Below are 17,349 nucleotides of genomic sequence, written 5' to 3'. Positions count from 1 at the left end.
AGAGGTTAATGGAATCGTGACGGTTAGTATCTAGAGAGTCAGAACGAGAAATATTAGTAGCTCGTTTGAATTGTGAACAACACTAGTTTACCACCGGGCTGTTGACAAGATTGCGCTACTTGTCACGCTCACATTCGGGTTTGAATGGCTATGGCTCACAAACGAGCACGGGCACCCCAATTTTTTTTCCAGTCATTGTAATCAACTAATCATAAGCTTTGCGTGAGAAAAGACTGAACTAATTTCTATTGCTGAAAATTGAATAAATAAGAAAAATAGCAGACACTGTGGTCTTTTCTATTTTGCAGACGGTAACCACGTCAAGAAATTTGGTTAAAATTTTTAATCAAGGATTTAGCTTTCTGCCTGAATCAAACTTAAAATGTTTATTTGTGTTCGACACAATGCATTGACTGTAGTTTAATGCGAATTCTTATAAGTCTGGGTTCACAAAGATTTTACAATTACTGGGAATGCGTTCTTATAATAAGCATCAAATAATGCCAGAATGGGGCATTCTCAATGCCTCACTGCTCCTTAATGAGCTTGGGCATCCCCCTTTTTTATTTCAAAATTGAAGTTATAATATGACAAATATTCAGTGGACAAAGTTTGAACAAAACTCTATCGTCACTTTTATTTCAGAGGAATTACCTTAAATGTAACTCTTTCCATAGCCTGTTGGCAGAATCGCAAGATCGCTCCGGTTCCAAAGCTTTCTATTTTCGGAAAGCGAGATAAACATTCCTGCAAGACGTGCGCGTATCCCAAATGTTGACAACGAGTTGTCAACATTTCTACTTCATAGATCGTTTTCACGTGACGTCATCACTTTCTAAAATCCAAAACTAAAGAGCCACGAAAGTTTTATCCTCATCAGGCATAAGAGGCGTTATATTTATATCTACAGCTCAATAGCGTGCCTCGTTTGGAATCCAGAGCATTTTGAATTTCAGATTGTGGAGGTGCGTGACACAAGGCTATGATCGAGTTTGTCGAAAAATATATACTTATCTCATGATTTTGAGTCTTTTTAGAAGCTAGAGCATTATGAAAAGTGCTTATGTAAATGCTTATTTGATAAGTACTGATAATCAGTGGCCTAGATAGCCAAAGTAAGTTCCAGATGTTTACACTATTTTCCGGCCGCCATATTGGTGTACCACGGAGGTACACCAACATGGTGTACCTCCGTGTAATTCCCGCCATCTTTTCAAACTTGAAGCCTGGCGCGAGGCCAAAACTTCAAACGCCAACTATCCGGCCGTGAGGTGAGATGGGAATACTTGAGCCGACATTTGAAACTCCAAATCAGCGGATTTACCTTGGCAGTATCCGGGACATCGTCACTTGTCTGCTTCCTTTTGCATTGCTTTGGTAAGTGTGAAAATGGTGGAGATTTAGCGAGCATATCTTGTCGAATCTGTGGGCATCGTTTTCTATTATATAATCATACCACTCTATAGAGCAAGAAGTAGCATTGACTGTTTCTTTTGTCGTACTATTTTACCGAATTCGCTGATTAAAACGTAAAATATCATTGTCTAATCTGTTCATGTTTTTCGTTGCTAATAGGACTGACTCGAGCCTTTATGTCCTCAGTATTTTATGTGAGGGTTGATGAGAAAAAAAACCTTTTATCAGACCAAAATACTCTAAAGCTATTTTAGGAGCCGGGAGGTCATTTTGTTCGTAATAAGTTTTCTAGGATCTTTGATTCCCTGTGACTCTGCAAAAGCTTATGTCGTCGATGCACATTGTAACCGTAAATCGTGACCGAGCATAATTTTTCTTATTTCAGCGTAGTCAACATGGGGCGCAGACCTGCCCGTTGGTAAGTTCAAGTTAAGTTACATTCGATATTTTAATTAGCTCTATTTTATAATTCTTATGTTAAAGTCAGCGTGATAATTGTATATAGTTTCTGCTGACTGAATGAATGTAAGCTTACATGTAGATGAGAAAATTTCGTAAATAGCACGAGTCTCTCAATCCTAGAATACACTGAATGTAATAATCTGGGCATAAATCATCCAAAACAGTGGTAAAGTTTTAAATTGAGCTCAAATTTTCGCTGTGACTAAATGACCGGCAGCAGGTCAAGGTTTTCAAATCAGTAAATGACCGGCAGTCTGATATTTTTCTCAAATTTTAAGGAATCAAAGGAACCCATCCAATTCAAGTTATCATATGTCAATTAAGAACTGCCAAGCAATCCAGAAGAGCTGTATAGATCGCAAGCCCAACACTTGGTTTACGCTCGGTTCAGAGAGCAAGACCATGGTTTGTGACACTTAAGAGTTTTTGGGGTCGACTGCCTGTCATGGTTTTCAAATCACAAAATGACTGGCAGTCTGATATTTTTCTCAAATTTTAAGGAATCGAAGGAACTCATTCAATTCAAACTATCACATGTCGATTAAGAACTACCAAGTGATCCAGAAAAGCTGTATAGATCGCAAGACTAATGCTTGGTTTATGCTGGTTTGTGACACTTACAATTTTTTTTTTAGATCGACTGCCGGTCACGGTCTTTAAATCACTAAATGACCGGCAGTCTGAAATTTTTCTCAAATTTAAGGAATCGAAGGAACCCATCCAATTCAAACAATCATATGACGATATCAGCCTGCCGGTCATTTAGTGATTTGAAAACCTTGACTGGCTGCCGGTCAATTAGCCACAGTTTAAATTTATATCATTTAATAATCACACCTTGTAAATTATTTTGGTTTAAAGACAGTGTATTTTTCATTCATATTAAGAAAAATCATTCGGTATTGCATCTGGCCCACATGAAAAAGACATTTGAAGTAATAGGCCATTTCCATTTTACATTGTGCCTCTGTTTCAAAATGAGTCCTTGCAAAATCTGCACAATTTGCATGAAGATGAACCTGTAGGCGGAACACATTTTCTTATGAATAGTTCTGCATGAAGACTTGTTTTGACACAGAGGCAATAGGCAACTCAGAAATGGCCTATTCAATTACAATGGGTATTTCTCAATGTATTTAGATTTTCTGCATCATCATGAAGAAATGTATGGCATTAATAACCATTTTGATCTCATCAGTCCTCCAACACTGTTTCTGGCTACTGCACACACAAAAAAGGAGGAAATTTAAACTTTTACTGGTAAAGTGATCAGTTTTTGATGTACATTTACATATGTATTTTTCTGTTGTAGTTATCGCTACTGTAAGAACAAACCATATCCCAAGTCCCGCTTCTGCCGTGGTGTGCCAGGTGAGGAATTATTTCTCTGTTTGAATTCTGGTTTCTGCTTTTGAAGTACAGTTTGACCTGCTAATTCGAACTTGGTTATTTTAAATTCCCCATTATTTCCAACTCAAAACCATTTTCCTTGGATTTGTCCTTCAGTCATTTACTATCATCGCCTATTTTGAATCCCTACTATTTCAAACTATTTTTCATTTCCCTTGAGAATTCAAAATAGAGAGGTTAAATTGTATATATTTCATTGAATAGGCAGTAATCAGAAGAAGAGTTTTTCCAGAGCCATACTACAATTATCAGTTGAGTAAAGCATGATGGAAGTTTGGTGACAAAGTTATAGCCTGAAAATTACTGTGTTGTCACAGGCAACTTACCTTGTTTCCATTGGTAACAATGTCTACAGCCATTTGTCGCCTGATGTGTCACCTATAAATTTGCATGCTTTGCTACCAATGACATCAAAGACCGACAAGTTGCCACTGGAAACAGAGCCAGATGTCCATGACAACAACACTTTTTTCACATTAAAACCTGGTGACCAAACTTAAGTTGTGCCTTACTCAACTGATAATCCTAGCAATCCATTTCACTAATCCAAAACACTCTAGATTACTTTGCAAATAAATTTATTTTGCTTTTTACAAGGTGCAGTAATAGTTGTTCTGTAGCTCGAGACTTACCGCATCTTTTAGTCTTATTCTACAAGGTAGAGGTCACTGTTACTTTCTTGAACAGTTATTTTCTGGCAATGGCAATGGATAATTATTGCCTGTTGGAACTTTTAATGAACTGCAATGTTCCTGGTACAATAGTGAATGTTTGGACCATTGGTCATGATTTCTGTTAGTCCTGGATGGATCTTTCCTTATACATGTAGCTAGAACAGTAACTTTTTTCTACCTTCTATAGATACATTGGTATTCAGTATAATAAACATATCAGGCAGTATATTTTTTACCCCCTTTTACAGCATCATTTCATTTTTTACCTCACAGATGCCAAGATAAGAATTTATGACTTGGGTCGTAAAAAGGCACGTGTGGATGAGCTTCCGCTCTGTGTTCATATGGTGTCAGATGAGTATGAACAGCTCTCAAGTGAAGCCTTGGAAGCGGCCCGTATCTGCTGCAACAAATACATGGTGAAGAATTGTGGTAAAGATTCCTTCCATCTGCGTATGAGGCTGCATCCATTCCATGTCATCAGGATTAACAAAATGTTGTCATGTGCTGGAGCTGATAGGTAAGTTTGGTTGTAAAGAATCATGTTTTATGTACCGTTCAGAGCAGGATTTCATTAATGTTGTTTTGAGCAGGAGGTAAGTGCTTTTCACAGATGGATTAAATCTTTTGATTTGAACAATCCCTAGATGGTCGAACCATTGAAAAAGTTAGCTAACCGTTTTAAATGCTTCTAGTTTTCTATTGAAACATTTTTGCTACCATCACACTCAGTTGAGAATTTTTCACAACTATCTACATTGTAATGCTTCCAGTATCCATATGGAAATTTTCACAAACCAGTCAAACGTTTTTCCAAGCTGTTTGCCAATATTTGTTAGCCATTTAAATGTTCACCAGAACCGTTTAGTACACTATCCATTTACGTGTATTCTCTGTTCATTATTAGCTGTCGATTACATACATAATAGGCCCTTTGCAGCTGGGGTCACATGACCAAATTTTTCCTAGAAAATTTTTATATCATGGGTTATAACTTGACGAATGCCAGAAATGGAAAGAGTACATCGAAAATACCAAAATGGCCAAGTTTGAGGCCCCTGGTGTTAAAGAGTAAGTTTATACAACCATTTGAATTTTCGGAAATTAACAGGATTCGTATGGAAAATGTTGCTGGAGAGCAAGGTCTTGCTCTCCAACAACTTTTTCCATCCAAATCTTCTTATTCTTGTAAAAATTCAGACTGTCATAAAATCGCATTCTTTAATGATGGGGGCCTCAAACTTGGTCATTTTGATATTTTCAACATGCTTTTTCCATTTCCGGCATTCGTTAAGTTATAGCCCATAATTTTATGAAAAATAGGTCACGTGATGGCTTAGCTGCAAAGGGCCTTTTAATTCAAGTTATGGGTATTTCCTTTGGGAATACATTAAGTTCAGTGCAGATTCTATGAAACTTTTGACTTTGTGTAACATGTTTTACAGCTTGCCAAGAAGAACAATTGCCTACTTCAGTGGTTACCATTTTGAATCAATGGTTCTAACCTTTGACGCTACAAAAATAACAAAACAATTTTTTCCTTGTAATTGTTTGTTTCAAGTGGCATTGCAATTTATTTTCTTGATGATTTTTTCAGGCTTCAGACTGGTATGCGTGGTGCCTTTGGCAAACCTCAGGGCACTGTGGCACGTGTTAACATTGGACAAGTCATCATGTCTGTGAGGACAAAGGATGGAAACAAAGCTGCTGCTATTGAAGCTTTGAGAAGAGCTAAGTTCAAGTTCCCTGGAAGGCAGAAGGTAATATTATTGGTTGTGTAGAAATAATGATAGCATTCAAAATTACCGCAGACTCTTGCAATACAAATGTATGGCCTGGTGTAACAGCTGGGTGTGTTCACTACAGGGTCACATAATTTAGACGAGAAAACTGCTACCCAGAGCACTATATTTTTCAACCTTAGTTGAGGCTAATTGCTTAAAAGTGATTTTCCCATAAAGCCTTTTTCCAATAAACTCAGGAAAACTTAGACACCAGAAATATTTATGGAATGTTATTGTGAAGCAAGGAAAAAGCCAATTAAGCTTGAGAAAACCAAACCAAAAACGGCAACATTACTTAGTTAATTTCTAGCTGAGTACAAATAAAGTTGTTGTTGTAGCTTGTGGTTTTGAGGTTTGCCAGTGTGTCCTGAACTTTATTGTGATTGGTCAGTACACAATTGACCTTGTAGAATCAAATTGAAGTATGCATGGTTTTTTTTTGACTTGCACAGTAATTTTGCACTTGACAATTGAAGGGGTGAGTACAAAACCATGCTAAGTGACGATTTGGGTGAAAAAAAAAAAATTCGCAAAAGGGCTTGAATTTTTGCATGTGGTCTTCAGTGTAATAGAAAAACGCGGCCCTGTATTTTTGTCACTGGTTTTTGCTTCGTTTTCGAATTATTGAGCATCATTGAGCTTGTGTGCTGCGTGAAATTGACATTTTGCTGGTTTCTAAGTGAAACCAACATCCTTGCCGTCACGCGTTAACATGAAATCAACATTTTAACCTACTTAGACCTGAAATCAACATCATTGAGCTTATGCGCTGCGTGAAATTGACATTTTGCTGGTTTCTAAGTGAAACCAACATCCTTGCTGTCACGGGTTAACATGAAATCAACATTTTAACCTACTTAGACCTGAAATCAACATCATTGAGCTTATGCGCTGCGTGAAATTGTCATTTTGCTGGTTTCTAAGTGAAATCAACATCCTTGCCGTCACGCGTTAACGTCAAATCAACATATAAACCTATTTAGACCTGAAATCAACATCATTGAGCTTCTACGTTGCGTGAAATTGACATTTTGCTAGTTTCTAAGTGAAATCAACATCCTTGCCGTCACGCGTTAACGTGAAATCAATATTTAAACCTTTTTTGACCTAAAATCAACATTTTTGAGCTTATACGTTGCGTGAAATTGACATTTTGCTGCTTTCTAAGTGAAATCAAAGTCCTTGCGGTCGTGGCGGGCCGATCCTTTGTTATGATAAACCGAGGCGAGACTTCGACTTATAACAAAGGCTTGGCTTGGTTATTTTAACAAAGGATCGGCTCTGTTTATCATAACAAAGGCCTGGCTTCGTTTATTTGAAGGCCTCGGCGGGAAAAGGGCGTTAGGTATTTTAATCAAAAATGAACTTTGTCAAAAACGCTCCAAATTTCGCATGCAGTTTTGTTTAGGTATGTTTAGCAATGTCCCGTAGTTTTTCCGCTAAGCTTTGCTTCATTTTCGAGATATTGCGTATGCAAAAAAACCACTCGGTTTTCCTAGCGGCGTCTTTATAAACGAAGCAAAAACCAGCAGGAAAAATACAGGACCATGTTTTTCTATTACATTGAAGACCACATGCAAAAATTCAAGCCCATTCGCGAATTTTTTTTTTCACCCAAATCGTCACTTAGCATGGTTTTGTACTCACCCCTTCAATTGTGTTAGGACTGCTGCTTCAGTGCTTCCACCACTTCTAAATGGTATTGTGTTGTTACAGAAAATACCCATAGCCCTCTCATGGCAAGTTTTTGTTTTGAATCCTCCGACCCTCAGATATGTCCAGGATTTCAACTTAATGACGTGCATGCTCATTATGATAAGTATTATAAAGTGTCCTCGTGCACAATTCTGTGGTTCAAAACATACGCCAATCAAATAATAATTCCTGTAGGTCAGAAATGATAATGATATTTTATATAGATGAAAACTCAATATTACAGGAGGGTCCGAACAGTGACAAATCAAGGTCAATTGTGAGTGACTCTAGAACTGTTTGAGCCTGTATGACAGTGACATGTACATACAGTACATTTACAGATTAAAATACGAATTACTCTCAATTTCTCGCCCTCTCCCTCTCCCCCTCTCCCCTTCAAACTTAGGATCCTGACTCCAACAAATGTGTACTAGAATATGAACTGTTCTTCTCGTAGATTAATCCTAGGCAGGACATGATTGTTTGTTTCTCTTGCCAGGAAATACTCTCCACATCTTATTATTTAGCCATCTTCCCCCCCCCCCCCCCCAATCCCCCGTTCAAATCCCCATCAAGAAAAGTAAGGAGTGTCCCAGGACTTTTCGTCAGGGTGGAATGCTGCAAAAGGCATCTCTTTCATGCAGCAGTAACCACTCTTCTAGACTGGCTAAATGTAATAAGCTCTTGTGGAGATGTTGACTTATGTTGTTGACTTATGTTGGCAATACTTGCTTCTTTTCTAGATTTATGTGTCCAAGAAATGGGGCTTCACTAAGTTTGATCGTGAGACCTATGAGCAGTGGCGAGCCTCTGGTAAACTGATACCTGATGGAGTAATTGCTAAGTACATTGCAGATCATGGGCCGCTCGCCGCCTGGAAGAAGCAGCATGCAGCATAAGTTGTGCAAACAAATGTGAATAACGGAAATTAAAACTCCACAGTGTTTAACTTGTGTGTTGTCTGAACTTCATAACAATGAATTGACTGTAAAATATTTTGTAATCTTGCTCGTGGAAACTGTTTCTGAAATTTTTCATAGTTTTTTCCTGCAAAACATAAATAAGGCAGCGTAGCTGAATTTCCGTATTATTGCTGTGTCGTGGGTACCGAACAAGATCTCCTCTGTGGTAGGAGAAATTTGGCACGCATTCACTTGGTTGAACCAGTTCAAGACTTTTTGGGTAAAGAATTTGGTAAACATACATTCGATAAAAGAGTGCTCAATTGAATCTTTATCTCCGCAGTATAGACATTCATCGTCCACCTTAATACCAAATTTAAATAGTTCTTTCTTAGTTACTATCGTTCTATGGATTAATTTAATTTGAGACTCTTTTAGTTAAGTTTCCTCAGAAATGTTTTTCAGTGATTTAAAGATCTTAGTCCACACGTCTTTCTTTAAAGAGAGTTTTTCGCTCGAACGTTTAGGGTCGGTGCGAATCTTGACGTTAAATTATAGAAGTCCTTTGACTTAGCCTTGAGCAGATTAATTTGTGTGGATTCGTTGAGGGAAAAGATATGATTTCGGGTAAAGAATGATTTGTTGCTGGTGTCGGAGCATTTAGCTAGAGACCTTAAGCGTTCCGGAATAGCGCTAACAACTTGATAATGCTGTAAAAAATTGGATTCACAGGAATATTTTTACGGAACTCGTGGAATGTTAAAAAATTGCCACTGTCATTCAATAGGTCATTAATCGGTAGAATACCATTTTCAAACCATTCACTAAGGAAGATGGGTTTCCCGTCCACCAATATATCTTTGTTATTAAACAGTACTAACTCCTGCTTTTTGATCGTACGAGTAAGGAGTTCTAAATTCGTTGAAGAAGTCTAGTATCTTCCTATAGGAGAGCGGAATAATACACCAAGTACTGTTGTCCGAAGTCCGCAACAGTCTCGGGATCCAGGCGAGTTTTAGGGCTTTTAACCATTCTCGTCCCCAGAGGCCGCGCTCCTTTTGGTCAGCACCGAGTATCGGCCGCATTGCTAGTTGTCGCTTGTGGGTTTTTGGCAAGCCATAGAGATAACTAGAGATATGCTAGACTCGAACCATTTTGGATAACTGTGCCAGAAACTGCCTTGGGCAGTATTCTACAGTAGCAGTTAACTCCTTTTCTTTCTGCAATAGCGGGTGGAAATGCTTGGGAGGTCTTCCTCTCATTTTGGGTCTTTCAGCGCATACTGTTCTAAACTTGGTCTCGTTGTTTATGGAGGACTCTCTGAAGGCGCACATAGTCTGATCACAACCACTCCTGATCCCTTATCAGGCTTCGCGATAACAATGTCACTCTTCTTCAATTGGTCGATTGCTCTCATTGCTCTTGGTGGTGCGGGGGTCTTTCGTTGGATGTAATTCAAGGCAATCGAACGTAATGATGCAGCCCCCAATTCTTTGTTTTCTCCACTCAACCCCGGTTCTAATTTCCAGAAAGCCTTTTCAAAAGCAGCTTCGATTTCCTCGGATGACACTCGCTGTGGAAGAACAAAGTCAAGGCTGCGACAAGGAAAGCTTATAGGACGAAATGTTCTGAATAAGTTCATAGATATCAGTACCATGTTTGTGATGGAACCCTGAAAGAGGGTCCCCAATAGGTTTGGTGGGGTGCGGGATTTGGCTTTTTTTCGCGGTGATATTTGGGATTTGAGCAGAAAGCAGGGGCGGGAAGCGGGAATTACAATTACGAGCGGGAGCGGGATTTCGTGTTTTTCTGGGGTTGGGATGCGGGATTCGCAAGAGGAACAGAGCGGGATGCGGGATTTCAATTCTTATACGACCACATAAATTGTTATTGACCAGCCGCAAAAACCACAAGCTGGCAGAAACGAACCTTTTCGACACTTGCGTCTGCAATGTTGACCCCCGATCCTTTCTAGTTTTTCTAGTCTTTTGACCTTTTCCAGAGCGCTTGCCTTGTTTTGTGCAGGATGGCCACACCGAATGGCAGTGATAGTGATTTACCGAACGAAGTATGCAACATTACGAATTGCGTCACCATATATTACGAAAAGGATTTGCGAGCAAGAATGCCTTCATTCGGAAAGAAAAGTTCTGAGGTCAGATTTTAAGGAAAGTGAAGACGCTGAAAGCTTTGAAAGAAACTGTCAAGTGTGTTGACGGGCCATCTCTTGAATATGGGAATGAGCAATCATTTTCTTTCACTGATACGTGGACAAAAGAAAGCAAAACAGTAAACCGATTACAGAAAGAAACGTTATAATTATTTGTTCTTACTTATCTGCTAGCTATTGAATTCTTTTGTGATCTTTTATGCGATGTCTATTTTTAAAAGGTTTCTGTGTCAGTAATTAAATTAATTATTAATTTAACAAATTAATAATTAACGCAGAAACGTCTTTGAAAAGTGGGAGGGATCGGGATTTCCAGGTAAAAAAGGCGGGATGGCGGGATTAACAGGAAAAAAATGGGCGGGAAAGCGGGATCTGAGAACCCTGTTGTGCACCCTCTTGAAATCTTGGTGTGGCCAGTCATTGATTGTCGGTACTGTTCATTACGTAGAGTAACGATCGATTTCAGGATGCAAAGGAAACGTAGTGATGAACATTTCGCTCTGATTTCGTTGTAAACGTCTTGAGTTTCGAGCCTAAGCTCTGCTAAGTGCTTCCTCTTCAGGCGTAGCTCTTCGATAATGACGCTTCCTTCAAAGGCGTTAGCAGATCGCCTCCATTTGTTCGCTTTAGTCTGATCAACCCTAGCAAAGGTCGGTGTCAAATTAAAATTCTGACAGAGTTTGAGAAATTCAATGGCAGTAGTCTCACAGTTAACTTGTTAAACAAACAAACAAAAAACACAAGCGACAACTAGCAATGAGGCCGATACTCTCGGCAACTGGGACATATAATTACAAGTTGGCTTTATGGCTTGATGAAAAGCTTAAACCTCTATCAGTCAATGATCACACCATCAGTGACGTTTTTAATTTCGTGGATGCTCTCCATGACATCACAGCATCCTTGTTTCATATGACGTAACTTCCCTTTTTACCACTGTCCCTGTTGATGAGACGATACAGATTCTAGCTGAAAAAGCATTTAAGGATGACTGGTTTAATGAGCAGCATAATCTCAGCATTACAAATCAGACTTACCCGGCGCAGAGCTGCTAAATATAACCACCAAGAACCAGCTTTTTCAGTTTGAGGGAAGTTAGTATGAACAAACCGATGGTGCTGTTATGGGTTCGCCACTGGGACCCCTAATGGCCAACGCATTTATGTACAGTATCGAAGATCGACTTCAGGACCAAGGCAAGATACCAGAGCTCTACAAACGCTATGTGGATGACACATTGAGCATAATGCCTGACACCGAAACAGCTGAAGCATTTCTTTCCTCTCTAAATGAGAGCCATCCATCTGTCAGCTTCACCATGGAACTTGGCGAACATGGTAGACTTCCTTTCCTGGGAACGGAGATCAGGAAATGCAATGGTCGCCTGGAGATAAGGAAGTACAGAAAACCAACTGACACCGGAATATTACTACATTACAGGAGCGACGTCGATGTTAGATACACGAAGTCATTGTTAAAGACAATGCTGGATCGTGCCTTTAAAGTGTCATCTACCTGGCAACTGTTCCACCTGGAAGGTGATCGTCTCACACAGACGTTCTCCCGACTTCAGTACCCAACCCAACTGCTGCAATCGACCATCAGTAATTTTGTCACCAAGAAAGTTTCTGGCAAACCAATTTCCACACGAGCATGTAACGTAACTGAAGCGCCTCTCAGAATAGTGTTACCATTCAAGGATCAGAGATCGGCCAATTCCGCACGAAGGCAACTCGGGGAACTAGGCCGCAAAATTGGAATTGATATTCGCCCCGTGTATACAAGCCGTAAGATCGGATACGAGATCAAACCAAAAGAAAAGAAGCCGCCTATCATTAACCAGCAATGCGTTGTTTACTACTGCAAGTGTGGTTTGTGCGATGCAAACTATGTCGGGTATATGTGCCGACACCTCTATCAGCGCGTTGAGGAACACAAAGGATCGTCTTCAATCGGATGGAACAGTCCCAAGTGACATATATCGTGATTTTAAGATCTTGAGAAAGTGCCAAAGTAAATTCGACTGCCTGATCTACGAAATGCTCTTTATAAAGGAGCTTAAGCCAACTTTGAACAAACAATCAGATTCAATCCGTGCAAAGTTATTTATATAGTTTTTTTTATAGTAGTTTATTATTTTAACACTTGCATTTTAGCGCTTGTATTTACATATTTTATCGCTGGACATTCTCACGCCCTGATTTGTACTCATAAATGTATATTTCATTCACTTTTTCTACAACTTGAAAATGATCTCAGGGGGACCGAAACGTCGTTTTTTATCGCTAGTTATTGTTTATTCACCATAGAATTCCGAAAGTAACGCCCCCCCCCCCACTCCCCTGAAAAGAACGGCTACCCGAGAGTAACTTTTTAAAATTGTTTACCTTCCTATTGAACCCCGAAACTAACGGTCCCCTCAAAAATAGCCGCCCACCGGAAGATAACGGCCCTTTGAAGAAGTCTCTAAAGGTCGGCACGCACGAGGAGACTAGTCCCTGCAACTAGTCACGGGGACAAGTCCCATGGTGTGAACTGGCCATTTTTGCTTCAAAATCTAGTCTTTTTTTTTTTTTTTTTTTTTTTTTTTTTTGAGGTTTGTAAAATATGATTTATATATTGGAGAAGTAATAGGATGTGTCGAAAACGAAGACCCACAAACGAAGACCGAAGACCTAAGACCCTGTGGTCTAAAACGAAGACCCACCGGTCTAAAACGAAGATCCACCGGTCTAAAACGAAGACCCACCGGTCTAAAACGAAGACCCACCGGTCTAAAACGAAGACCCACCGGTCTAAAACGAAGACCCACCGGTCTAAAACGAAGACCCACCGGTCTAAAACGAAGACCCACTGGTCTAAAACGAAAACCCACCGGTCTAAAACGAAAACCCACCGGTCTAAAACGAAGACCCACCGGTCTAAAACGAAGACCCACCGGTCTAGAACGAAGACCCACTGGTCTAAAACGAAGACCCACCGGTCTAAAACGAAGACCCACCGGTCTAGAACGAAGACCCATTGGTCTAAAACGAAGACCCACCGGTCTAAAACAAAGAGTTACTTTATTATTACTTTTTAAGCGGAGTAGAACTTTTTGATCGTTTGACCATTTGACAGGTCAAGGTCAACACCTCTATAAATTTTTTGCAATCGTTTCCGCGGGCTCCGCGGGAGTATTGGCAATAACCAATTAGAATTGAGAAAGATTTCGAAAGCGACTTCCGTTGTTCGTTTTCTTCGTCGGAGGTCTAGAACAAGTGCGCTACTTCGCAGACGCTAGTAACCCGCAGTAGGTAGCGTCTGCGACGCAGGTTAAGTTTGGCACCCTCATATTGAGAAAACTGTATTCGTGATTTCAGCATCGATTTTCTCGGAAAATGTTGGAGGGATGAAGTTCAAATTCGGCGAAGAGATAGAGAAAAATCTCGTCGATCAACAACCGTCGCTATCCAGGTGAGATTTTCAGTATTTTGACGTTAATTCCAGTTTAAAGTGGAGGAGGTCGCGGCTGGCGGCCACCTAGTTGCAAGCCTTGTCTCCCTCTCTCCAAACTCACGATGCGAAAAGTTATTATTTTTTTTATCTTCTTTTACTTTTATGCGAACGTTCAGCGAAACGTGACGTATACAGCCGATATGTACTATTACATAACGACCGAGTTTGAATACGCGAAACGTGACTCTCGCCTTGCAGCATATAGAGATGTTGCGTTACAATGATTTGGATTTACAATAATATTGGACAACAAGTCACAAATGACATCACCAAGAAATATCCAAAATTCGATTCTTTTTAAAATAACACAGAGAAAATAATATTTCTATTTAACGATGCTGACACTTTTATTTGTAAAAAATTAGGTTACTTTACATATGAAGCACTACAAATAAGAGAACTTTGTAACCCTAGAACTTAAAATGAAGAATCTTGTAACTATGTTTATTTTTCTTTCTTGTTACTGTTGTAATTTGTTTCGTTTTTGAATCTTTTTATTTAGCAATTCTGTATTTAGGTAACACCATCTATATGGGAATACCAATAAATTGTTGTTGGGATTATTATTTGGTTTGGGAAAAAAAACGGTTACCTACATTATAGGTGAAATTGTGATATTTTGGCAATAAAATTGACTTACCTTAATGCCTTTTCTATTGTTATCTCGCTTCTCAGCTCAATTCGAAGCCTTTTAAGCGAGTAATGGATTTTTTGGTTTTCCACTCCAAAGAAGAAATCAAGGTCGTCAAGGCTAAACACTCGATTCTGGACTGCCCCTGACTCGAAGCGAAAAAAAAAAAAGACATTGAAAGCGTGCTGAATCGAAGCCAGCTAGCCATCCGAAATTAATAATTATGCCACTAGGTCCAGCCATGAACACATTCGAAGTCCGAGTGGAATGCCGCGCGAACAAATTGACCCTGATCAGGGGAAGGGAGCACACAGTTCTCAACGCGCAGTGTACTTTGCTTCATTGTTTTAACACGATCTGCCGGCATCCTTACACAGAATACCTATATCAAATAATGTTATAACTTCTTAGCTACCGAAAAGTGGACAGTTATAAGACCAAATCTGATAGAAAATTGCGTTGAAAACTGTTGCGCTCCCTTCCCTTGGTCAGGGTCAATTTGTTCGCCCAGCTTGGAATGTGTCCATGACGGGTCTTGGCAGTATAATTTTAAGTCCGGGTGGCTAGTTGGCTTCGATTCAGAGCTTTCTAGCGTACGCTATGGGGATGAGTTTGGCTTGGAATTTAACTGAAAGAGAGCGCTTAACCTCTTCTATTATTCTGCGTAGGAATTGGGGCGGCTGACATGCTTTGAATGGTTTCTTTTCCCTTCCAGCTCGGGTACCTTCGTATTGTTTTCACGAGGGTATTCTTTTCATCTTTGCTACTTTGTGAATTCGTCCCCGATAAAATTTGCAATTTGCATTTTAAAAGCCAGGCTTGGTGGTAAAATTTGCTTGTCCGATGTCCTCATGCAAAAGGGCTATTGGACCTATTGAAAGGAAGGTAAAAAACCTGCAACTGACTTTGCATCCTTCACAAGGTCAGCAAAATGTATTTTTTCCAAGCGATTATCAACTTCACCATCTTGGATCAAAATAATTTTACACAAAGTAATACTGCTCAAGAGCAGCTACTGTAACCCAGAGTGGTAGTTACAAGGCTTGTCGGAAGCCGTTTGGGCAAAATCTCTTGGACGGAATGACGTCACGAAAACACTACCTGGCTGCTGAGTACTGTTCAAAATGGCGGCAACGATGTCAAATTTTGGGTTTCTTTGGAGACGAATTTCATAAGGAAAACCTGCACTTTAGAAATAAATATACGTTTTTTGGAGTGACCTTTTTAAAAAAGCAAAGCGAAAATTCACGTACGTCATGAATCACGCTACCTTTTTTGAGCCAAAAAAGCAGTTGCGTTTATTTTCAACCCCCGTTTTGAACCTTGTTTGCGGATACGCTGAACCAAGTCAGGTAAACGCTGTTATAAGATCTTGTTAAGTTCACAAAGGTCATAACCTACCCCTCGGCGCGTAAGTCGTCGCATAGGATGTGAGATCTGAGATCACTTCAAACACCTGCCATTCCACATACACCTTGTGAATGGCTACCCACGAATGAACGATGAGTTTATTAAACTGTCATGTTTATCGTTTCTCCCACTGATTACAGTTAAGAGTTGGAAATGTTAACTTAACAATACGAGACCGACAGAAGTTCAGAACAGATTAGTAGTAAATTTGATACGAGATTTAAGTGTTTCGTTTCCTTTTTCCTTTTTTACACTTGTTTTGTTTTTCTTTTTCACGTTTGTATTGTTCTGTTAGTTGTTAGGAGATAACACCTGGCATGTTTGATCATAATAGCGAGTTATAATTTACTCAATATATGCAAAACGAAGGAATAAAAACATTGATCTAACCTACTGTCTTGTTTGAATCTCATCGGAGTTTGCTAACATGGCGGCTAAATTGACAAGTTGTTTTTCAATGGGCTTGTCTCAAAGACGACGCTACAACATGAATAATGCCGAAAATGAGTACGAGTTACCACTTGACGAGGCCCGGGAAAAAGAAAGCTTTTCAGATGACAACTTAAGAGCGAAGAACTTAAAATTTGACTCTGCCCGTAGTGGAACTCAGAGTCGAAAAAATTCAGCGGTATTCGATCGACAGATTCCATCAAACGAAGATCTACATGACGATTGGATGTTTATAAATAAACAATCTACAAAAGAACTTGTGAGTAATTTGGCAGATTTGAACCAAGCCGACTTTAGCATGTTGAATGTAGGAAAGCACATTATTCAATTGCCACAACTACAGTCCTCGTCTCAAGGGTATCGGTTTAACAAAAACAACGTACGGAACACCAAACAAGACATGGCTGTCACTATTACCACACAACAATCTCACTCTGTTGATGACGAGGGTGACAATATCTTGAGTGGAAACATTTACATATAACGAAGCAAGATATTTTCATTTTACTGAAAACCCCTGTGCTTTGGCTGTCTCGAATAAAACTAAATTGCTAATATTTACATAACTAGCAAAGCAACCATGAAGGTATGTTTAAAATAAAGAAGAAACAGCACTGTTACTCTGGAGTTTTGTTTTTCATCGACCGTTTACGCACTCTTGTGATAATAGGTTTTTGGCCTGGGAAAGCACTTCTGTAAAAACCTGGGGAAACTCTCTTGCTGCGGGGATCAGTACCGGATCTGTTACAGGGAATTATCTTCAGAGACGTCAACAGCACTCAGAATGTAGGTCCAACGATATCGTTTTAATCCAAGAACACAACCAATATGCAACCGGAACATAACC

The 17,349-nt window shown here is 39.6% G+C and overlaps 2 protein-coding genes across 2 annotated transcripts; both read left to right on the top strand.

The window, feature by feature from the left end:
* Nucleotides 1–1,772: 1,772 nt before the first annotated feature.
* LOC145469565 (large ribosomal subunit protein uL16-like) lies at nucleotides 1,773–8,406 on the top strand. Its single transcript, XM_081453319.1, has 5 exons — nucleotides 1,773–1,834; nucleotides 3,191–3,249; nucleotides 4,236–4,482; nucleotides 5,560–5,722; nucleotides 8,185–8,406. The coding sequence occupies exons 1-5, from the start codon at nucleotides 1,812–1,814 to the stop codon at nucleotides 8,338–8,340; spliced, it is 648 nt and encodes a 215-aa protein (XP_081309445.1). The 5' UTR covers nucleotides 1,773–1,811; the 3' UTR covers nucleotides 8,341–8,406.
* A 3,196-nt stretch (nucleotides 8,407–11,602) lies between these two features.
* LOC145470338 (uncharacterized) lies at nucleotides 11,603–12,545 on the top strand. The gene has a single exon (XM_081454178.1). The coding sequence runs from the start codon at nucleotides 11,637–11,639 to the stop codon at nucleotides 12,486–12,488; it is 852 nt and encodes a 283-aa protein (XP_081310304.1). The 5' UTR covers nucleotides 11,603–11,636; the 3' UTR covers nucleotides 12,489–12,545.
* The last annotated feature ends 4,804 nt before the right edge of the window (nucleotides 12,546–17,349 follow it).

This window comes from Orbicella franksi, chromosome 15 (genome assembly GCF_964199315.1).
Source record: "Orbicella franksi chromosome 15, jaOrbFran1.1, whole genome shotgun sequence".
Taxonomy (NCBI): domain Eukaryota; kingdom Metazoa; phylum Cnidaria; class Anthozoa; order Scleractinia; family Merulinidae; genus Orbicella; species Orbicella franksi.
Note: the sequence above shows the minus strand (reverse complement) of the source record. Positions and strands in the feature narration are given on the sequence as shown.

What these genes read in the sequence shown, in the direction of transcription:
- LOC145470338 (XM_081454178.1), top strand. Translation starts at nt 11,637, where the DNA reads ATGGGTTCGCCACTGGGACCCCTAATGGCCAACGCATTTATGTACAGT.
- LOC145469565 (XM_081453319.1), top strand. Translation starts at nt 1,812, where the DNA reads ATGGGGCGCAGACCTGCCCGTTG. An exon ending in CTTCTGCCGTGGTGTGCCAG is followed by an intron (nt 3,250 to 4,235) that starts GTGAGGAATTAT and finishes TTTACCTCACAG; the next exon opens with ATGCCAAGATAAGAATTTAT. An exon ending in TCATGTGCTGGAGCTGATAG is followed by an intron (nt 4,483 to 5,559) that starts GTAAGTTTGGTT and finishes TGATTTTTTCAG; the next exon opens with GCTTCAGACTGGTATGCGTG.